This window comes from Nyctibius grandis, chromosome 7 (assembly GCF_013368605.1).
Source record: "Nyctibius grandis isolate bNycGra1 chromosome 7, bNycGra1.pri, whole genome shotgun sequence".
NCBI classification, from domain to species: domain Eukaryota; kingdom Metazoa; phylum Chordata; class Aves; order Nyctibiiformes; family Nyctibiidae; genus Nyctibius; species Nyctibius grandis.
Genome location: NC_090664.1, coordinates 44,030,440 through 44,054,355, shown reverse-complemented (window position 1 = coordinate 44,054,355; position 23,916 = coordinate 44,030,440). Strand labels below are relative to the sequence as shown.

At 39.0% G+C, this 23,916-nt stretch overlaps 1 protein-coding gene across 1 annotated transcript in view; it reads left to right on the top strand.

Annotated features, from left to right (window-relative positions):
* PARD3 (par-3 family cell polarity regulator) overlaps positions 1–23,916 on the top strand; it is a 482,350-nt gene that overhangs the window by 358,149 nt on the left and 100,285 nt on the right. The window contains 2 exon segments of the mRNA XM_068405039.1: positions 2,983–3,093; positions 21,339–21,596. Coding sequence (XP_068261140.1) covers positions 2,983–3,093; positions 21,339–21,596 — 369 coding nt within the window.

Below are 23,916 nucleotides of genomic sequence, written 5' to 3'. Positions count from 1 at the left end.
GCAGGTGATGCTGTTAAAAACACGAGGCCACAATCAGGGAGGGGGGGAGGACAACGTTGATTATTCCGGGTTGGAGTGTAGGGACAGTGCAGTTAACATTGCTGAACTTGTTACAGGCAGTGGTGATTATGGCAGATATATCACTCTGCGGCTGACAAAGTCCAGAGAACGCAACTTTGCAAGACCACCATGGTTCATACTCTGACAGGCTGTCCACTGCTGGGATGGTCACGGAGCTTGTCAGAGATGAGCACTGGAAAGTCTCCAGTCAGAGAGGGGACAATATGGCCACCCTTTGAAATGCCTGGGAAAGGACCAGAGATGTCTTCTGGAGACTTCATCAGGCCTCTCCCCGAGGGCAGAAGGGACGTTCATTCCCAGGTGATAGGAAGAAGACCCTGAAAGAGAAGAAAAGAAGGGTTGTTGTCACAGCTTGCTCATGAGTCAAAGGAAATGGAACCCTCCTGCTGCTCCAAGCACTGCCTGTGCAGTAAACCCAGCCCTGCCTCTGCTGAAGCGCAGCACGAGCATGGTTTGTTCTGGACTCGGGCGGTTGGATCTGGAAACTCAAACCATCAGTTTTTGCTAGGTTTGCGTTATATGTTAACGTTAGAAGTACTCTCCCCACAATCATGCAGCCTGAACAGACATTTACTAGATTGCTTACAAGGCTTGTTAGAAATTTCCTGTGTACTTTATTTTTTTTAATAAGGTATTGATTTCAATATATTTCTGTTCATACTCGCAATGAATTGATTTATGGTGGTAGAAATTCTGTTTTGCTGCCAAAACCTGATGGGTACTAACTAATTCAATTTTATCTTTTTTTTAAATTTTATTTTAACCACTAGTTCTTTTTCAAAAATAAACTGGCTGCTCTAGAATTTGGTTCCTTTGCTTTGCCTGACATTTTGAATGGGTCAAGAAAGGGCAGGAGACAGAAGCAAACGTGGGCATCCCAGAGGTGCTCTGCCACAGTGCCACATATGTTGTGTGTCTGCTCACAGCTCTGCATGTTCTGTCACTCAGACCCCTGCCACCCCTGGCACTCTCTGTGTATCAGGGTGAAATGGCTCAGTTCCACTGTTTTTCTACCAAAGCTCCTCTCTTGACTAGAGGATTTAGGGCTATTTTAAATTAACTGTTCTCTTTCGTCTGATGTACGACATCCAGAACTTGGTCTGAATCCCTTGTGTCATATGTGTAAATGTTTTGTATAATGGTTTTGACTACTCTCTAATAAAGAGGTGGATGTTTTAAAAGATACAGGCTGATGTTTCTAGTCAGTGAATTTAAGTATATCAGTTTTACATATAACATATTATAAAATCAGAAACTTTATATAGTATTTTATGTTTCTTAACCCTATCATGTCCTCTGGCTTTCCCTGTTCAGATGATTATTAATGAGCAATTTTAGTTTTCATATGCCTGAATTACTTTGGAAATGAGCAATCTGGGAACTGTGGAGAACAGCCATGCCCTTCAAAGCTTGTGTACACATTCCTACACTGTACTTTTGTGGTGGTGTTTTTTCTAAACTGCTGCCCTAAGAGCCAGAAACATGGTTACACAGTATAATAATATCTCTTGACTGAGTGGTCAGAAATTAATCTTTCTTCAGGATCACCATGTGGTACATCTTCAGCCCACACAATGGCTTTGTACTAGAATCAACGAGAACAAAAGGGAAAGTATTATCAATGCCTGTTGGACTCTAAATATTTTAAACAGCTTACATTGATGGATCAGAAGAAAGTTTTAAGAACTCTGTGTTTTATTCACTATTTGTGAGCATTTGGAGTGTCCTGTCCCGCCATTGCTGGACTTGGCACGTTTCAGTGCTTTCATTTCACTTTTGATGTGAACCTGAGTGTGAAGTGCCACAAGTGTCAGTCTGCTCTCATCTGAGCGCTTGATTTAAATAAAGTAAAATTCTTGCTGCTTTTGGTATGATAAATGATCCCACATTTAATAGGTATGTATTATAATAAGACATTGTTTAATAGATGTGTTATCCCTTCTGCCTTAAATAGAAGATTATCACCTAAACTTTAGATGTATTTAGGGGCTCTATTTAAGTGTTTCTTTAGTTCACTCTATACAAAAATCATTCCTTTCAGAATAGGTCTGAAATATCTAAGAAATACACACAATTTTGTCGTAATAAAACTGAATATCTCAGATGTCAGATTGTGCTCTCCCTCAAAGTCTAAAAGAAAACAGTGGAATGTGCAAATATGGAAGAAGCCTAAAATACTTGAAATGTAGCCGGTAGAGGGGAAGAGGAGACGTGAGGAGGGCAAACACTGGATTGACAGCATCCTGCTCTGTCTGGAACAGCCCAGACAGCTCCATCCCTCCGCTCACCCTCCTTGCAGTGGAACGTCCTTGGGGGAAAAGAGTCACGAGTAATAAAGTTTAAAAAAAACTTGGTGCTGAAAAATAATAAATTTCTATTTTTTGATGGCACCCACTGTGTGGTGAAACTACTCTTGTGGGGCGGGTGCGGGGGATGGTACTGTGCTCTGGGCAGTTGTCAGACATACAACGTGGTGTCTCTTGCAGTTCATACATGAAAGCCTTCACTTAATGTAAATTTGAGTTGCATTCTTTGGCAGTGATAATGTTGAGTCATTTCTAAAACATTGTTTGGCCGTGTATTTAAGAATAGTGACCCCAAAATCCTGGCAGAAAAAAAGGAATGTGGTCCTATTATTTTTGTTTTGTTTTGTTCTGTTCTTTAGTGAGGAATTCCATAAACTTTTAAGAGGAGTGAAATAAAACTATAATAAAAAACTCTATGCAAAAAAAAACCACACGAAAGCAGCCTGAAAATATTAAAAATGGAGATTCTCAGGTCTTTGCTCTTTCCCTTCCTGGTTTCCAAGCAGCCTTTCTTGGAGGATTCTGTCATAGGAAAAGGAAAATACAGTTTTGTTCATTTCACAAGTTAGATTCTTTTTTTGTGTGTTATTAACAGGTTTGGCAAACATCGCAAAGATGACAAGAGTGAGAAAACTGGTAAAATAAAAGTGCAGGAAGCTCTTACTTCAGAAGAGGAGAGAATACGAATGAAGCAAGAACAGGAGAGGTAGACTTCAGTATTTGCTTAAACATACACAGAGAGAGTTTGTTTTTTAAATTAAATAACTGAAGTTTAGTTTTCACTGGTGAAATTTCCCAAATGTTGATATGTTTATATACTTTAAGTAACAAGACAAAGCTGGACTTATTTTGGACATTAGTATCAACAGCTTCTTTGGCTGCGTTAAGCACCTTTTATAGACCCAGAGCTCCTTTCCTTATTGAGGAGACTGGAATAATAATATGAAATGTTTTCTCTATACTTTCTATAACTGATTTTATTGACATTTTCAAAAAACAAATATTTATATAGAATGAAGTATGTTTTGTATTTTTCTTCGAAGTCTTGCATATCTAGTTTTTTCATTGATATATTTAGAAAAAAACTAAAAATTATACTTATCAGTATACTTGTCACTGGAGTTCAGTCTATTTATGTGTCATGCAGCCTGTTTATGGGATGATATGTATATTAAACTGCTAATTGTAAAAATGAGTGGTGAGTACCTCTATTTTTCCTTGTCAGCTTCCCTTAACATCAAAAACCTGTATAATATATATGTCATATGCTTTTCTCAATATTTCAAATCTACTTTTCATCCTGTCTCTTGTAGCCCTAGGTATTTGGGGCTTACCTCTGGTGTCTGTTATATCAATTTAGTCAAAATCTTGGAAAGCTTAGGTTGTAAATTAACTAGTAGTTGGGGATGCATGTGGAGAGAAGACCTCTTTGAGTAGACAACACTTCAGTAAGGAGACAAACTTCAATGGGTTACAAAGTTTGAATGCTAAGTGGTAAATCGAATCAGATACATTTAGCAGTGAAAGTGAACTATGAATTGGAATGATTTATCTAAAAATTATGCTATAGCTCAGCCATAAATTGAGGATTGATGAAGGAACTATGGAGGGAAATTTTGTTGTCCTTGTACAGGAGGTATGACTAGTTAGTCCTAATGATCCCTTTGACCATCACCTCTATGCACCTTTGTCTTCTGCAGGTAAGGAAAGAAATTATAAATGATGGCTTCATCACTCTTAACAGCTCACTGGAATAGCAGAGCTGCAGTAACTCCTGTGTAGTCTCCTCAGTTAAAGCTAAAATAGTTTGCTTTCAGTTATTTTAGGGTTGAGTGATTTACTTTGCAGTTAAGGCAGGCTAGGAGTACACATTTATTAGTTACTGAAGATCAGCAGTAACTTGTTAAACTGCAGAAACTTTATCATTTCTGACCATCTGTTTGGATTACGTTATGGGAGATTTTTTACTCTTTAACAGATATACTAGCATAAATTGATGTAAAAATTTATTCATGTCTTTCTCCATCCATTCTGAAGTAGAGGGCTGCTGGAACACAGTGCTTGGTTGTTTTTTAGTTGTCTGATTGTTTTTTATTTTCTCTTCTTTAACAAAGGTGAAGCATGGTCATTAAATTTGTTTCTGTTTTTAAGAGTAATGTGCTTTCAGATTAAATGGTAAAGGGGAATACTGGAACTGAAGGAATTAAGTGACTTTGGATACGAGGGTGTTTGTGCATGGGCCCATGAGGGTCCTTTTATGCATGGGCAGACCAGCCACTTTGTGGATAAACTCATGCCAGGGATGCAGAGCCATTGAAAGCTGCCTCGTCACCCCAGCCAGCTCAGGGCTGGGGGAAGGTTAGCCACACGTGCACAGCGCTGATCCCTGGCTTAACACGCTCTGTTGGATCCAAACTTGCATGGAGGATTTCTATAGTAAATTTAGGTCCCCAGAAAATCAGCCATATGCATTTATTCAAAGAAGAAAGACTTGAGGTTTGAGTTAGTAACATTCCAAGACTTGAGGTCTGAGTTAGTAACATTCCCTCTCTCTTCATTCTCTCCCTCTCTCTGTCTCTCTCTGTCTCTCTCAGTAAGAATGGTGAGAGTATAGACTGTCCATGTGGTGATGTAAGAGAGGTTGCAATAGTCACGCTGGGTACCAAGGTAGAATTATGAAATTATTTGTATAGCCTCCAATGCATGGAGCAAATTCCTAATCCCTGTCCACCAAGTTATGCTAACCAATTTGAATCTTTACTGGAATCTCACTCCTCGTGTGTCTCAAAAACAATTTTATGTGTTCACTGAAACTGCAGAAAATGCATGTGCCAGAACTTCATAACAGCTTGATGTTATCGTAACATGGGTCCTCCTCCTCCCGTTACTCTCTTTCCCTAACTGTGTATTCGCTTTCCTTTGTGTTATGTCTATACGAGAATGCAAGTTCTTTGCGGTAGAGGCATGTACAACTAATAAAAGACAATAAAATAGCAACCAAATGTGTGAGGCGCTTCCTTATGTTTCTGAAAAATTCAAATGTTGATTTGGTCCATAAAGACTAAATATTTTTGCAGTTAGATTGCAGAGAGTTTCCTTTTGATCCTGTAAAATAATGATGTTAGATACATGCTATTAATGAAGTACTCTTGCAAATTAACTGAACAATCCCTCAAAATGCTTACTAGGAGACAGAGTGAAATATTACTGTCAGTGTTGGCTCATAATGGCTGCTATTTTAACTTTGTTTTCAGTGTTTTTTTTCCTCCTTGATATTTTAGCAGTACAATTCACTTGCTCTGTTTTACTTGGTATTTGATACTATATACCTCTATAATGATGCAATACTTTGGGGAGGTAGGTTGGATTTAATGAATTTACTATGTATGAGAGGCTAGGAGCAAAAAACCTTAGGGGGTCAGAGAACAAGTGAACGGTCCATTAAAAAATCAATCATGCCACAACTTTATAGAATTATTATGCCTTGACTCGATAATTTTAATAGTATTGTGCTTACAGTAGTATTTTCTTTAAAATCTTAAAAGTAGTGTTCATATTGATTATGAGACAAATAAGCGAATTAATGTTCTTCAATTTACCATGTTTGAAATGAATAAAATTACCTTTTATAAACATGTTATTAATAATAATTCCTTTTTAAGGAGCATATCTCTTAAGCTGTATATGGTGTGTGTTTACTGACAATCTTAAAGTAATTTTGAACAGAAAATGAAATTATCTAGTTGAAAATACAGGCAGCTTTCAATAAAATAGACTACTGGAACAATTAGGAGCAACATCTGAGGACACTCACCAATCTTACCAAAATTGCTGTAAAACACTTGCTATTTGTAAAATCTCCAAATGTTGGATTAATGGTTCATCCAAGGTCATAGGACATCACCCCCCATGTCACTATTCTTTAACACTGGTTTACTCCAAAAAAAGAAGTCTGCTTGCATTATCCTTAAGTACCTGCCATGCACCGATCTGAAAATCCAGATGGGTTCTGGTGTGCTGTTAGAAAAGGTGCTTCTCCCTGGCAGTGGCTCCAATCAAAACCTTAAGGCAAAACTAAGCAATAGGTTTGCTGAACTTGGCCTTGTGTCTCCTAAGAAAGAGACTATACTGCAGAGTCTTGAGGAAGTCGAATAAGACCTGAGTTCAATTTGCTCTGTTCCTGTGTCACAGCTGGTTTATGTATGTGCTAACTTGGAGCCCCTCTTTGCCATGCTGTCATCCTGTCCATCACTGGACTACTAAAACTGGGTACCACTGAGATGCTGCATTCACTCAGATAGACTGAAAAAACAGCATCGGACCCTTCTTGGTTTTGTTATAGAAGGTCCTCTATCAGTTTCAGAGTCTCCTGGTGCACCTGTGGTTGGCCCGTCTTCCTAAGAATGATGTCTTGGATTTTACAGATTGGAGATGCATGGGATCTCTTGAGCTTTCACAGACACTTCAAATTCCTATAGTTTCACACAGGCGTTTCTATATAGGATAGATTTAAAACTAGATTTTGAATCTTTTGTCAGTCACCAAGAGGAATTACTGTTACAACCCAGTTAGTTTTCATATGGATGGTCACCTTCAGCTATACTATTGGACCTAAGCCTTTGGAAGCTCACAGACCTTTCCACTTTAGAAACTCTCTACATCTGGGCTTCAAGGGCCTTCCAGGATAGGGTTTTCTCAGTACGTAGCCAATGTGTCCATCGGTGTCCTGAAACCTAATTGTCCTGAAACGTTTTCTGACTTCTTCAAGACCCTGTAGTATAGAAGGGTCTCCCCTTTCTTAGAAGATGTGGAGACAGAACTGTTCAGAAAACCTACTTCTTTTGTCTTCTGTTTTTTATTGGTGGCCCTTGCTGGAGAGAGACATCCCTCTAACAGCAGGTTCTGATACCTTAATCTGTCCCTCTTTTACCCTTGGATTTTTCCTTGGATTTCTTTTTTGTTGTTTTTGGTTTTTTTTTTCCCCTGCAGCTCTGTGTTCATTACAAAAGAAATCTTCAACAAATCCAAAACCTTTGTCTGTGTTCTGCCCTTCTTCAGCTTGGGTGCGTGCCGTTCTTGACACCTGCCTGGAAAGGCCATGCGTGCTGACCCTGTCTTCAGCCTTGGACTGACTTCCTCTAGCAAACCAAGTGCTCCCCAACCCAAAAAGCTTTACTCTTTGTACCCGGGTAGTAGATAACGGAGGAATGAAATAAACATACTTCTTTGCGAAGTTTTCAACAAATTCAGCTGTATCCAGCATAGTTCACAGCTAGATAATGCTTAAAAGATGGAAGTTGCAATTCTAATGTAATCTCATGATTCAGAGTATGTGATCCCAGCTATGGGCGAATAGTGCGTATGCTTTAATCTGCCTCTAGAGGCACTTCCTCCTCTTGACAGAAGAGAGAGGATATTTTCTCTGTTTGATTAATACACTGACTTACGAGCTTTACTAATGTTCTGTAAATCTCTGGGTTACCATAACAGTATTTTAATCTTAGTATTGTATTCTTCCTCAAATTCTACTGAAATGGATGCAAAATCAGGTGCTTAAACACCTGTGTTGTGGGGATCAGTGTTGAGGAGATAAGGAGAAACCTTTTGGAAGAGAATTAAAGAGCTGTGCTGGTAGAAATGCTATGGCAGAGGCTCCAGAAATGCTGGGAGGATGATGGAGCAGTCAGATGGGGGCTTTTGGAGCCAGGGGCTTCCTTTGCTCTGAAAAAGCAGCCGTACAATTCCAGTCTCTGCTATCTTGTTGGAGGAAGATTAACACACAGCAAAGCAATACCCCACTTTGTACGTGCATATGTATAGCTACCATCTGGAAAAGAAACCTGCTGCTTTGCTTGTTTCCCCTCTTTCTATTTTGGAAAACATAACCTTTTGTTCCTTTAGGCTACAAAGGGAATTAAATTTGCATAATTCCGCTGGTACTGTTATCCATGCCTGTGCAAATGTCACCAGTGCTGGCACCGGCCGTGCCGTGGGACCGGGAGGGGGAGCTCCCGACACGGCTGTGGCGCGGCCGCTGCGGGCTGCCGGGCTGCCCTGGGCCGCGCTCCCCGAAGGGGCCGTGGGGCCCGCATGATGCTCCGGGCTGGGAACCTCCCAGGGCTTTGTACGGCAGTGACTCTTAACGCCTTGCTATCAGCTGGGGGAAAACTTTACTCCTAATGGGGACTGGGAAGATGCTTTGCGTGGTTGGAGATAGGAGGCGATGCTGTTGTGGCTGCTGGAGTACGGGTAACTCCCAGAAAGAGTGGGAGAGGTGACCGAGGATCTTGGTCTTACAGAGATGCTGCCTGGGAGAGATGGATCAGGCATTTGTCTCTGTCTTGGCAGATCTGCTGCTACTTTTGGAGATCAGTCAATAGGCTGACAGCATTTTTTGCGTGAATGTAAACAAGGCTACGATTTCAGTGGGTGTTGTTCACGTGATGAGATATCCTAAATTTAGAATGAAACATTCTGTCTGTTCATTAGTAGTTAAAATAACACTGGTATTTTTTTTCCTGAAGGATTTGGTCATTCCATAAAATGTTTCCTGTATTATATGTTTCCTAAGGGTATAAGGGTCTTTATCTCCAACATATAATAAACTTCTCTTCATCTTTCTCTAGTACCATTAAAGCCACAAGCCCTTTGTTGTAAAAGTATACTAATGAATAGAAATGTTACAACAAGAACAGAAGTCTTGTGTTTTCCCTTCATCATGCATCATCCGTTTTAATTAGACGAAGGGGTGGTGAGTACTGTGACAAGAGTCTGGAATTAAAATCATTAATTGATGTCAAGCTGACGAGAGACTGCTAACATGAATTTACTGACAGCAGGAAAGAAATTAACCTTATTACTTTATTTAGTACATTGGGACTATTTATTATATTTTTCTATGCAAGTTCAGTGTGTTCCATTAATGATGATAGAGAAAGACAAATAATTAATAAAACCTACATAAAGTTTTATTACCTTCTATCAATGATGTTTACATGAAAACCACATCAATAACTTACACAAAACAAACCCACAACATCCTTCTAATCAATGTAACTCATCAAAACCATTATAGAAATATTTTTGATATTTTAAATGAGTATAACATGCTATGCTCTTTAGCCAAGTAGAATTGAGAAAGTGATCTGATTTAAAACCATGCCTTATTTTCTTAATGTCAGTGTTGCAAAAAGCGAAACATTTTTTCTCCAACAATGACATTGATTGGAATAACTGTCTGTTTTGATCATCATCGGAAGGTCAGCCTAACAAAGATGAGTTTTAATGTTAAGCATCTTTATTCTTTAGATGAAAGGGTAGAACAGTGTCTTACAAAATGACAGCAGCATCCTATAGATAATTTGTGACCGAAAGGTCATAATAAAAGAATAGAAGGGAGGTCATCCTGTAGTAAAGGCCATCTGGAACTGTTAAAAGTATCAGATGGAGTAGGGGGCTGAACAGCAGGACACTCTTGGTGTCTTTCCAGATTTCCCAGAGAGACCATAATATTTTTATTGGAAAAGCCCAACTTTTTTCCCCTTAAGCAAAATATTTTCATCAAGCAGTTTCATCTTACTTTTAGGAAAAAAAAGACAACATACTGTGATAAGGAGAGGATTTTTGTTTCTTACGTAGCCTAAGTGTTATTTGTGTCTTTAAAAGAACGCAAAGATTCGGCCTTAGTTTTGCTGCTGTTGTATTTTGATGCCACTTAACAGCTTTCACAAGAACTATTACCTCTAAATCCATTATTACCGCAAACATTCAGAATACAAATATTTTCTAAAGTGACTTGTGTAAAATCTTTTCTGATAAAACTTCCACTCCCTTTCCGTCCCATAAGAGAGAAGAGAAAAAATTCCTCTGTGAATCAGAAAATCAGGGCAATGTGTTTCTCATTCTCTCTTATTTTGAGATGGGGTCTGCTTGTCAAGGGCTATTCCAGTTTCACTGAGATTTGTAGCAGTGTTTTTGGCGGTGTTTTTTTACATAATGGATGAAGGTGCAGGATGTGAAAACAAATCAATGGCAGTAATTTTTGTAAGAGAAAATGAAGCATGAGAATATTGAGCTTCGGAAAAACATTTCAGACCAGTTCCACTTCATAAGAATACTGACTTCGGGAGATACGTAAATTGAAGCTTTTGTGAAATAATAGTTGCTGAGGTAGTTTTTTAAACAAAGCTCTTCACATTCTCTAGCTACATATTATAAGTATAGAGATTTTTAAGACATCAAGCAAAAAGGATATTTTCCTTATTATTCCTCTACAGTGATTCAAGACATTGTACTGGGCAAGGTCTCACCAAGTCCCTTGCAATACATTTAAAAATATAATTTACGTGGTCTTTATAATATTATGAGTTACAAATTTGGTTAAGGTGTCTTGTAGATCATGAGTTCAGCGCTCTCCTAGAAATTTCAGTTCTAAGTAAGAGCACTAATACGTTGTGTTTCACTTTAGAATGCCAAGAACTTCAGGATAAGGCAGCAGTGTGTCCTCTGATGTCCTGTGAACTATGCTGTTAGTGGTGGAGTTGCTGTAGCAAATACTTATTTGAGAATTAAAAAAGCTGTACCATAATTACTAACTTACTGAACTTATCGTTACTGAGTTGAACAGAACTGAAAACCCATCAGATTTTCCAGACTGCACTACAGTAGTCTAACAGTAGGATAAAGCACTAAACCCACTCTTTTTTTCTAATTCTTAGACACAGCAGCAAGTATTTGACTAACCAGAAAGACACCTGATGATACAATCACGACAGGCAGACAGGTCCCCCCTCCACACCACAGCTGGAATTTTTATTTTATAACCAGTTACTAGAACAAACCTTTTAATGGGTTACCTGGCTCAGTTTCTGGCCATGCTGCAGATTTATGCTCTCACTCAGGACTGTGACCCAGCAAGGTTTTGGAAGTGAATCCTGAGAGGTGTTGTGGGTGCTAATTTGTGGGTCCTGAGCAAAGATACTGGTTTATAAGCTATATTCTCTCTTGGTGGTTTTTTTTTTCTTTTCCTTTTCTTTCAACTTCAGTGTAAGAGATTCACATAATCCCTTGCTTTGGTGTGAGGTTTTTCACTGTATTTTTTTGTCACTTCAGACTGTTTCATTTTCCAACTTCAGGATTAGCCTACTTTATACATAGTACTTTAGAAACACAGTATAATGGCCCTGCAATAGAGCTAGAGGCAGAATTTTATACCCACTTTTGTTACTGGGCTTCAGCTAGAGGAGTGTAGATGCTGGATAGGCTCAGCTCAACCGACTGATGACAGTATTGTAGCTGGACCTCAAGTTACTGCCTGCAGTATCTGGGAATGACTGATCTGATGTATGGTATGATATACAGTACCATTTGATATGTGGTATGCCTGTGTCATTTGTTTCTTGCATATACGGAAACAGCTGCTCCTTAGACATCTAACTGCAGAATTCAGATGTTACCCACCAGTGCTGCTTTCTGGCATTGTTTGCCAGTTGGCGGGGGGAAAAAAAATTAGGAGAAGGAATGGTCCAAGAAAGCCTGCATGAGAGAGGAAACCAGTGCTCTTAAAGTGAGGAGAGGTGGAAGCAGGAGCTCTCCCAAGTCGTGTTTCAGCAATGGCTGAATCACGATCTTCTTCCTTTCTACTTCAGTCCAGCAAAAGAGCTACATAGGAGATTAGAGCTAAATTAATCTAATGATCAGGGGTCTGTTGTCATAGGTGTAAAAATCAGCTTTTCTGGCCAGTTTTGTAATGCAAAAGAAAAACTGAATTCCATTTTGCTTACAGACAGCAATGATGTTCTTTGACGCAACGTGGTTCCCAGCAGGACAACTGTCCCAGTTGCCCGTCTGGGTGATCCTCCACTGCTGGGGTCACTGACCCTTGGATCAGACATGAAAATAAGGAAAGAAAATTTCAGTCATGGCAGTGTTTCTTTTGGAAACGGGAGGACCTATACTGCCAATGTACCTGATATATTCACCTTTGGTTGAAACATATCATTTAAAAAAACACAGCAGACCTACCCTCCACCCTGAAATGCTGCAGACTGTTAACTGCAAAGTAGTCTAAAAGCTCCATTGAAATGTAAGTAAGGTGGTAATTTACAGATTTTTTTTTTTTTGTTTAAATCAAAATAAGCAAGGATTTTCACTTGTTTACTCCAAGATCCAAGAAGGCAAGTTTGAGATACTCTGCTGGGGAGACGTGTCTTCACTTTGGAAAGACAAAGGATGAATCAAGAAGGTCAGGGGATAAGGAAAGGTAGAGGTGAAATACATGAGACATTCCACCAGGTTCAAGGAAATTATTCTAATGTCTCCTTTAGTTTCATCATTGTCACTTGGTTTCAAATTGGTATTTGCACTTCACCTGCTTGTATGCATAATATTTACTTTCCTGCATTTTTTCATTTTTTTACATCTTCATTTGTATTTTGCTGCATACTTTAATAGCCTTCTTTAATATAACTCCTTATAGAAATGAGCATGTTGTTCTCTTGTTAATGTATTAGGGCACTTACAGTAATCACCTTATCACCTTTATCCTTTCCCCTTGTATTTTTTTTAACTACAACCCTCCTGGGTTGTAGCTCGTTAAAGGTTTTTGAAATTCTCTTGCATCTCTTATGCATGTGGGATTTGAGGAGGGGGGAACTTCAGAGAGACAGTAAGTACTATCACATATTCTAATTGGCAAATAGGCTGTGATTGTTGAAGGAGAAAGAAAATTAAGGCTGTCTGATTGTGTAGATGCATTTCTTTAATTTCGAGGTGGTTGGCAGCTTTTTTTTTCCTTTTTATATATAGTCCCTGTTCTGTTTCTCTGTTGTTCTAGAACCAATATGTAGGAAATATATGTGTGTAAAATTGTATGTAGCTGCAGAATTATAGATCTAGAAGAGAGATCATGTCACTTTTCCAAGGTAGGATCTCCTGGCTATTCCATTCCTGCAAGATGTTTGTTTCATCCCGGTTTTTTTTTTTTCAGTTTACAATGACATAGACTCTACAACTTCCCATGGCAATCTTTTCCGCCACCTTTTCTTTAGAACTTTCACCTGCCCATAGTATCTAGTCTCAGTTATTCTTGTTGCAGTTTAAATACCTAGTACTTGCATTACAGATGGAAAACATTATCCTTTTTCTCCTTATGTATCCAGAGACTGCTGTTATGTCTCCACTCTGTCTTTTTCTTTTCCCCAGTAGTTTGACATTGCTGACTCATGAGTATCTGTCATCCAGTAGAACTTCCAGATCCATTCCCAAAAAAGCAACTCACAGATTTTTCCCCTACTTTTAATTGGTATGCTTAATTCTTCTAACTATGTAAATTACCTTCCAGTTGCTGTTATTGAAGTTAATTCTAGTTTTGAAGTCTACTCTATTTTTCAAGAACATTTGAAATGTTAATCCTTTCCTCCAAAGTTCCTTCATTTGGGTTTTCTGCAGGTTCAATAGTGTCCTAAATAATAATGAAAAACCTGAGTAAATTCGAGAGAGATCCATGTAGAAAATGTCTCAATCCATCCATCTAGCGTGACTGTGAAGTGCTGAGATCTACTCTCTAGATACTCTGTAGGAATTGCCTAGTTCAACCTTTTGCATCCATCCCGTTGCTGTTTTTCTTAGCCTGGGACATACTGTTTGTCCTCTGTTCACAAGGCCATTTACTGGGTTGTAGAAGGAAAACAGACTGACATGACTACCTCTTTCCTTGATAAATCTATGGTGGATACCGCTCATCCCAGTATCTTCTCTTGTGCTTACCAGTAGTTTGTTTCAAAGGAGATTGAAGTTAAACTGATGAGTCTGTAATTCTCCTCCTCCAAGGGATGTTTGAGTTTTTCCAGTTTTTCAGTACTTCAGCTGTCCTCAACAGATTCTCCGGTTACTGAAAAGGGTCTGAGACTGGCTCAGACAGTTGTGTGTGTCAGATGTAGTTCAGCTAGCTTAACTAGCCTAACTAGCTTAACCAGGTTCTAGCTACTTCTTTTGCTGGTAGATCAGAAATCTTCTTGTTATTGGTGGCAGTATCAATTTGTGCTGGCCACCTGCTTGCAATCAACCATTTTAGTGAAGACAGATGCAAAGAAAAAAAAAAAAAACATTAAGCCTTAGGTCTCCTCAGCATCATCTGTCAATACTGTTCCCTCAGTACTGAGCAGGGGAGCAACCTTTTCTTTGCTCTTCCTTTTACTGCTAATGCAATTACACAATGATTTATTGTTATCTTTAAAGCTCCCTGCTACTTTTATTTCACATTATGCCTTGGCCTTTCTGATTTTGCCCCTGTGTGCTTGTGCTTATCCATAGGAAACTGACCACGTTTTGTATGTGTTTCTTCATGTGTCTGAGATCAGAGGACAGTCATATTTTAGCCAGCTGACCACACATGTATGTACACAGGAGATAAGGCAGAACTGTTAATTTTTTTCTTTTAATAACTTGAAAACATTGGTCTCCAGCCTTCCAATTTAAAAATTATATTTACATAGCAGTATTTGCTGACTTTTTTAAAAAAATATGCTAAAATTTTGAATTAAATGGGGGGCCAAATGAGGAAGAGGAGATGTCTGTCTTGTTTACAAGCTACCAGTGTTGCTGCCCATGATTATCCATTGCCCACAGTGATCCTTTAGAATGATTTTCCCAGGAAAGCAGATGGCTTTGCTGGATGGTTATAACTGTGATAACTGACTAGCTCTAATTATGATAAGAAAAGCTAAGTGTCATATGCCAGTTCAGAGGGAAATCACAATAATGCCTATAATCAAGGTACCCTCATTAGAAGAGTAGTTGTCAGAAAAATTCTGCTTGGATCCAGACAAAGGTCAAAGAAAAATACAAGAGAGGACAAACTCCCATATTGACTTGATTGCTAAAAATTAGAAAAAGGGCCATTAAAGCCCTGAAGGCGGTTGAGGAGAGGGGGAGGAGGAACAGCAAGACCTGGCTTAGTCGCTGGCGTGCTGTGCCTGCAAGGTATTTTTCACTAGCAAAGGAGGAGGGGACAAATCTGACAAGATTTGGCTACTGGCCAATGCACCTCCTGACCTCTTTATTAGAAACGATATCTGGCAAAAATTGGACTGAATGTGTTCATCCCATCTGACTAACTTAAACAAGCTGACTGGCTTTATAAACGTGTCGTCGTTTTCCTCTGTTTTCAATCCATCATCCCGACGCATGCCAGTCTGATGGCAGAAGAGCTGAGAACTGGCAGTGGTGAATGGCTTGTCATTTAGCTTCTGTCCTTACACGATGCTGTTTCTATCCTTAATAAACATTGTCAGCCGTCTCACATATGTGGAACTGCAAGCATTCAATACTGATTTTGTAAATGAGTGAGCCTCGGTGGAAAAGACAAGGTTGTGGATTATCACTTGGGCAATAGCTGAATCCTGGCAGCAACAGGAGGATTAATTGAATTGACCAAGCAATTGCACACCAGAAGCATCAGCCAACTTTGTTTCTGCTCTTAGGGGACGACATTGCTGCCATTGCAATGGCAAATGTAATGTACTAGCCATGAATATCCCTCCCATGCTGTGTTCATCAATTAAGATAAGTAGGTGATTTTTTGCTAGGATCTAATTCACTAATATGAAAAAATCCCACGATAGGGACTGAAGCTTCCAGGGGATTAGGAATATATTTATAATTTTACTCCAAGCACTACATGAAATTAGGGTCAATTTCTCTTTTGCCAACTTTGCTTATTTGCTTTTACTCACAACAGCTCTGCCAACACCACAGATTTGAGTTTTCCATTGCTGGAAAAAGTTAAAGTTTAGTTCAGACAGAACTGCCGTAAACATTTGGTTCAGAGTGGGATTTGGCTCACAAACTAATATGATCAATTTGGTATCTACATTTGAGCTACATGGCGAAATGCCCTTTGTGGTCAAGGGAGATGTACTCGACAGAGTAGGTACAGCCTGGAGAAGGGTTTTGCTTCACCTTAAAATGGCCACGTTTCTGCTGTCCAGCTGAAGTGCTCTCTAGCCCTTGTGGGCAGCAGCCTGATATGACTGAATCTTGACCAACTCTTCTGCAAGCCCAAAACATATGTCAACAGCTAAATTTAGGTGTCTAAAATGGTAGCTGCCTTCATCTGAAAACTGAATCCCACTCACGGGGTTTTTAAGAAGGGAACGATTTGGCTGCTGTTTGCTGGAGACAGCAGAGCATAAGCTTCTCCCTTACTTTTGTGACCACAATTTCACGTGCATAGGAATTGCTACACAATGGGTACGTCCATCATTACTGGATTAGCTTGCAATGAAAAGCTCTTCTAACAACTGCAGAAAGTTCTGCAACTAGCAATATTGCCATTTGAAGCACTTATCATTAGCTTTTGAATTGAATGGCACACAAATGCATGAGGATAGCTTATACTTTACTGAATGTTATAATTTGAGTCTCAAAAGCACGACAGTACGTTGTTGACATTTTCAGTATTAACACTTCAGCAAGAAGGGTTTAGAAACTTCTTGGGATAGCTTTTGTATTGTTAAAAGTTCAGTTTCATTTAAACACTGCAAAATTGATTAGCAGTTTTTGCAAAATTCTTTGGAGATGAAAAGAGTTATGTAAATACTAAGCATTGTTATTATTGTTAAACCCACACAAAATCTGCAGGAAGGCCATAAATCCTCAAAATTAGCTGATCTGAAATTTCAGACATATGCATTTTTATTGTGCCATGTCATGAAGGAATACAATTCGGTGAAGACAGCTTAATACACATTGTGAAACCAAAGCTGGTCAAACACTTCTCCAGATACTGGATTTCAATAGCGGGAGCATTGCTGATTAGGGCTGAAGTACAGAGCAAATTCCAGGTTCTCGTCTGTGCTGCACAGTGTGTTTACATAATCGTTTTAATCTTCCCCACAATAGTCTGCACTGGCATTTCCAGTTTCTATACTTAATGCAGTATATGCTTACAAATAATTTAGGCCATATCATGCATATTCACACATGTGCACAAGGAGGGGGGGTCAACATAAAGAATAATATCACATTAAATTCAGGTTCTTATGCAAAAATACATTCAGAGTTAAAAACTATTATAATTGCAAAAAGAATAGTGGAATATTCAGCTGATAGCTGCTATTCTTTTTAAGAATGTAGCTATATATTTTTCCCTGGTCATTTGGTTCCTCTGAGTTTGGAAACATAGTGTTTAAGTAGAGTATATCCTGAAGAAAGCAAAAACAAAGCTGTATTTTAAACAACATTCAAAAATGTGTTAAGTAATCAGAATACCTATACTTTTGTCATGTGAAAGTGATAGGATTTGCACAGTGTTTTAAACTTAAAGCACAAAAAATGATTAAAAAATCAGAACATTTTAGGTGTCAGTGTAGTCAGACACCTTACAGGTTTCACTTTAGGGTTTTCCTTTGTTAAATGTTACTGCAAGTGGGTACTGGGTACTTTGGTTATAATTAACAGGAAGATTTATAATGCATTTAGGCTGATTTTTAATACTACAAATGTGTATTAACAGACTGTATTAGCAATTGTAGGAAATATTCTAAAGATTTTCCTGGTGGATATGAACATAATTACTTGCATAACACTTCAACAATCAGTTCTCTCCCACTTGAACAGGAATAAGTATCCCTCATTGAACCATGCATGGGAAAATCTTGATGTTCTTGCTGCAAGTGGTGCTGCATCCAAACATATTAAATAGCTGATAAGCAGATACATGAGAAAAGTTGGTTAACGTGAAACAGAGGACACTCATGTCTGCACCTGTGGAGAGCGATGTGTTATTAATGGTCAAAAGTTAGATAAGTTCCCAGGCATGTCTCATCGTAGCAAGTGTGACACTGAGGCTAATATCACCAGTTATTGCCAGGTAATTCTGTTTTGCAAGCACTTCAGATAACAAAGTTTTCTTCTGAGCGAATTACTCAATGCCACATTATTGCTCTACTGCCAGATTTCATACACTGAAATTTTGGTTATCTAAAATACGTGGAATTTTTTTGCTCAAATTGGTGTCAGCCAGTGTTCCAGTATGTGATGATACATTGTCCGTTGAAATTAAAATTTAATCTACCAATAACTAACAAATTTCTGATTTCCATTGGTTTTCCCATTTAGAGGACAGATATCAATAGACAAATGCATTCCTCCACAGGGCAATTAATACAGGCTACAAATTGGAAGTGAAATCTGCAGCGAGAGAAAGCCACAACGGCAGGTCATTTTCAGGCCTGTTTTTCCTTCTGCATAGATACCTTCCAAGTGATTAAGGTTGTAACATTTCTGAACTGCAGTTTTGGAGTATAGGACAGTGTAAAAAATATATTTTTATTTTGAAAATAGGCATGTAGAAACTGTTTAAGTTTGAAATGGGTTTTGAATTTAAACCTGAGTCCTTCTTCACTGTAAATTAAACAAAAACCAAAAAACTATTCTGGTTTGATGTTGCTGACATTGTGGAGGATCATGCTGTCAGCTGAATACCGTTAGAGTTTTCTTTTCCATTTTCCCTATTATAATAAAAAATAATCAATAAAAAAATTAATTTTGTATTTGCAAAATTGCAAAATAAAAAAAATATATTGTTTAAGTCAAATTTTCTCAGATTTCTTCTATTTGCCTTTTTTTTTTTTTTTTTGGTATGGTGGTTTTTCTTTCCGCTGTGACTGAATATGAAGGAGAGTTGCGGTGTACAAGTCAGGAGTAGGGGACATGAAAAGTAGATTTAGGCTGAGGTATAACTCAGGGCATGTAAATGAGTCACTGAACCATCAATGTAGATCGCACTGGCTGTTGAAGGGAGTTCAACCGGTCAGTTGTATCCAATATCCTTGGTGAATACTTGTGAGATTTTGGGGGAAAATAGGTCTGCCTATCCATGCCATCCTCCTATTCCGTTCTTTTTTTACAATGATCTTTGTTAGCATAGAAAGAACAATTTGCTTGGGACTCAGTCTGATGAAGACACTTAAGTTTAGATGTTCATATACCAGCTCAGGGCTGGATTCACGTGCTTGAACACAGTCATCTTGGTCATTTGAGTTATCACAGTCTCTGAGATGTCAGCATGGGACTGGCAGATGTGACAAGGACCCACAGGAGTCCTTCTTGCCCATCACTGGAAGGTCCAGCAGCATGACCTGGGGACGTCAGGTGGCCATAGCTGCCTATGTTTGAGCAGCTGAATCAAGGATGGCTATGCCAGCTCCCAAGGAAGACCTAAACAGCAGCATCAAAAGTGTCTATAGAGTGACTCTTTTCACACTAGGACACACCAACTGGCATGGCGGCTGCATTACTCTGGAGTCTGCTGACGTATGGCTCCCTGGACTGTGACGGGAGCCTGCACACACAGCTGGCATGACCTCAGCTGCTGCGGGCGCCTAAGTTCCGATGTCGTTAACTGCAGCCTGGATCCGACCTTTGTGTATCCCCTTTTCTTTTTGCAAAGACTAATCTTGAATGGGGTTAATTTTTAAATTTCCAAAAATGTCAGTGTTACCTAAATTTAAGGCTTTTCTGTTTTCAAAAGAGGCAAGGTTTACTTTCAAAAGTAGCCTACTTTGAGTAGGCTGCTCTTGTTAAAAGTCAGTGAACAAGCTGTCTTTGGAAATGGCATGTAACAGGGGTGCTCAGAGCTGTAGTCTGAATGGACGGATGCTGTCACACTGTGTAGCCATGGCTGTATTACATGAAAAAGAAGCACATTTTACTAATGGAAGGGAGGAGACAGCTGAGTGCTTCATTTTGCAATGATGACAGAGCATTAAATTGGTCTGGTGAGACAGTGTTGGAGAGGAAGGTATTTTTTTCAGTTCGCTGTGCATGTGTGTGTGATACATGAAATTTTCTAAAATGCTGAAGAAGCTTTGAAGCCCAGATCAAATTTTAGTAATAGCTTTGTGTGCTTTTGAAAATATGTCCTGTGCTCCATTTGTGTTTGTCAGATTCCTAAATGTCATCTGTTTTTATCTGTTTAGCAACAGCTAAACAAGTACACCTAGATACAAAACCCCAGTGCAGCATCACCTTTAGTTTGTAACTTTAACATAAGGCACATGTTGTCAATTTCTGAGAAGAAACTGCCTACTTTTGAGAGGTGCCAGATTCAGTTTGTTTACATTTTAAACAAAACGGGCACATTTTAAATGATTCATACAAGAACCTACTTCTGCTGTTTACTGCATGCATGCATGCATGCATATATATCATAGAATCATGGAGTTGTTACAGTTGGAAAAGACCTTTAAGATCATCAAGTCCAACCCTAAACCTAACACTGCCAACTCCCATTAAACCATGTCCTTAAGTGCCATGTCTACATGTCTTTAAATACCTCCAGGAATGGTGACTCAACCGCTTACCTGCACAGCCTGTTCCAATGTTTGATAACCCTTTCAGTGAAGAAATTTTTCCTAATTTTTCCTAATATTCAGTGTAAATATGTGTGTGTTCTATTCTTACAAAGTTTTTAAATTCTGAAAGAAGTATGATTTTTGTGGTATTGGGCCAAGAAAGTACATTAAAATTCCTCTCTAAAAACAGGCATTAGAACCATTAAATCTGTTAGATTTTGATGGAGTACGGTATGATGTGAATGTTGTCAGACCATTCTCAGACAGGTCAGGGAATAGCACAGGCATCCTAAGATGCATAAAATGACAGGTAAACTCTGTTTACCAACAACTGTGGCTAGTCATTATTTAACTTAATAATGGAAGAAAAGACAGTGGATAATCAAAATTCTTCCTTAAAGACCAGTGTTGATTGTAGCATTGCTTCAATCTAGACTTCAATATCCAAGGTAAACCTGAGACTACATGACAAACTGAAACTGGAAACACTTCAGTGGTTTTCATTAAGATGGGCTGCCTAAAGTGTCTGCTAACTGCTGCTTTCAAATGATTGGGGGGGGGGGAAATTAGTTTCAGCTTTCTTTTAATTTTTCAGAATTCAAGCAAAAACTCGAGAATTTCGAGAGAAACAAGCTCGTGAACGTGACTATGCAGAGATACAGGATTTTAACCGGACGTTTGGCTGTGATGGGGACCCAATGTACGCTGGGATTGCTTCCTATGACTCTTCTTCAAACAGCGGCACGATAACGCTGAACACCCGACCACAGAGCCCGAGGGATGCGCAGACAGTGGAAGCCTTGTACGCCCAAGTGAAGAAACCACGGAATTCAAAGTCTTCACCTGTAGACAGGTAGGCACCAGGCATCAATAAATACACTCTTTCAAAATCCGCCCTTGTAATGCTGTTGTCATGGGAGATGATTGTACATCAATTGGAAGTCAGAACTGCATTTTTATTAATGGCTTTTTAAAAGCCTTTTTGTAGAAAACTGTTGAGCTCACACAAATCAAACTGTAACAGAAGGGGCCATGAAAGTTCTTTTCTCCAGTGCAACTGCTTTTCTTCACATTCTTTGGATGCTTTGGAATTTTGGAGTCACAGTTTAGTATCATTCAAATTAAATTCAAACTTATAATGTCATCTGGTTTATTTATCAGACTGTAACTGATGTTGTTGTGGAATACAACATTTCCAACCTATTCACAACAGTTACAAAATCTCTGGAAAGTTCTTGTTATTAAAGCAAAAGTGGGTTAAAGCTTACCTGGACTCTAGTCCTACTGTAGTCCTGAACTTCAGTCTAACAGGTGAGCTTTTTGATTAAATGTAGAACAAGAGAGTAAGCTCCAAGCTTGACTCATGAGTTTCTTTCTCTTCTAGGGCTGCAGCTTATGTTTTATACTCTTTCTGTGGTTACATTATCTGAACTGTGTCATGCTTAGGTTTATGCTGAAATTGGGCAAAATTCTGATTTCTGTTGAAGCAGTTTTGAGTTCATTTGAAAACTTGAATCTAAAACAGGCATGTAAACTAACATAAAGTAGAAATAACCAAAGGCAAAATTCACAGCTTTTTTGTACTTTAACAATGAAAATACATATGTTTTCTTGGCTTACATTTATGATCCTGTAGTTCTGCATTTTCTCAGCTTTACAAAAACTAACACAAAAATCCTAGTGCAGGAGGTATTGTTAACTCATTCAGAGGTTATTAGTTTAGCTTATAGTAAACACGTTCGTTATTTTGTTTTCTACCCTATTCTTTCCAGAAGAAAAAAACTGGACTTTGAGTTAAATCAGCAAAGCAGTGTCTTTGGTTACAGTGTTTGTGATCTGTACAGCTCTGCACGAGGCCTGGCGTTCATCTTGCATATTCTGTTCTAGGTGGTAACAGAGTTATTTGCATTCGGTCTTAAGGAAAGTAGCTGTCGTGCAAAGTTCAGCTAATTGTCTAAAACTCTTTTTTAAGTGAGGACTGAGATTGGTGTATTTAACCCTCTGCTACATCTGTTTTGAAAACTTCCTTTCAATAATATTGGTAAAAATATATCCTCTAACATGATAAATAAGGAGATTTCAGATGCGTTGTCAAATGCATAAATTTTTACTAAAATTCAGTAGCGCAGCTGCCTTTTTATTTTCTGAGTTGCGTTATTCTGCTGTATTGCACTGTGTAAAAGGTCTACTTTTCATATTAAATAAACAGAATTTATATATTGTGAATACGTACATTATTTCAGTGAAGGAAGCAAAATCATTTTAAAAGATGACAGTTTCATGTGTGCCCTTGACATTTGATACTCTGTAGCCTTATATTGACTGGCGCTGCTGTGCCCAGGTGCCTGACATTTCAGCAGTTTTGTGCCTTTAGAAATCAAGATAGCTTGGTTGGATACGGCTGCCACGTGGTGACTCTCACGCTGTTTTTGTTAGACCAAAGGCAGTGTTTCATGCCTGAGTTGAATGGCATCAATGTCACATCAACAAAAAAAAATGTTCTTTGATGCAAACCTGGCACGGTGAAATATAAGACCTGCATGACCTAGCTAACTCTGCGTGATTGCTGATAAAAGAGCCGGGAGAGAGTGAGTAAAACTGAAGATAACGGAGTACTGGGGGAATCTGATGTTAATCATAAGGGTAGGACTGAAGAGCTATGTGGGAGTTCTGCACGTTCAGGCTGCTCCTGGCACACAGAGGGCCCCGTCTCTCACAGCTGGGTCACGCTGTGACAAAAGGAAAGACCCCGCGCACACAATGGGCTTGAGCAGATGGAAAAAATGCAAGTCAGGGACTAGAACTGGGGCAAGAAGGGCCGCTCCCACTCCCGTGATAAAGGGAGGACACATTTGGCAAGATACACCTGGAAAGAAATAGGCAATTCAGATGGAAAAATATTGTTGTTTGCTATAAATGTGCTCTGAAGTCCCTTTTCGGGGGTCTGAGGCATGAAGATGTCTAGTATATGGGGGTTTCTTCCCTTTTTCCTCACACCTTTATTAGCAGCAAACTGCACAGCTGGTGAATCCCACCCGCCTCTGGGAGACCTTTTGGGGAACGTTGCAGCATCTTGTGCAATCTCAGGCTCAAATTTAACTCTCCCAGAAGTCAGGTCTGTACCTTGAGCCCACCACTCAGAGAGTGTGTCTCTTGCTTTGGGCACGGAGGAG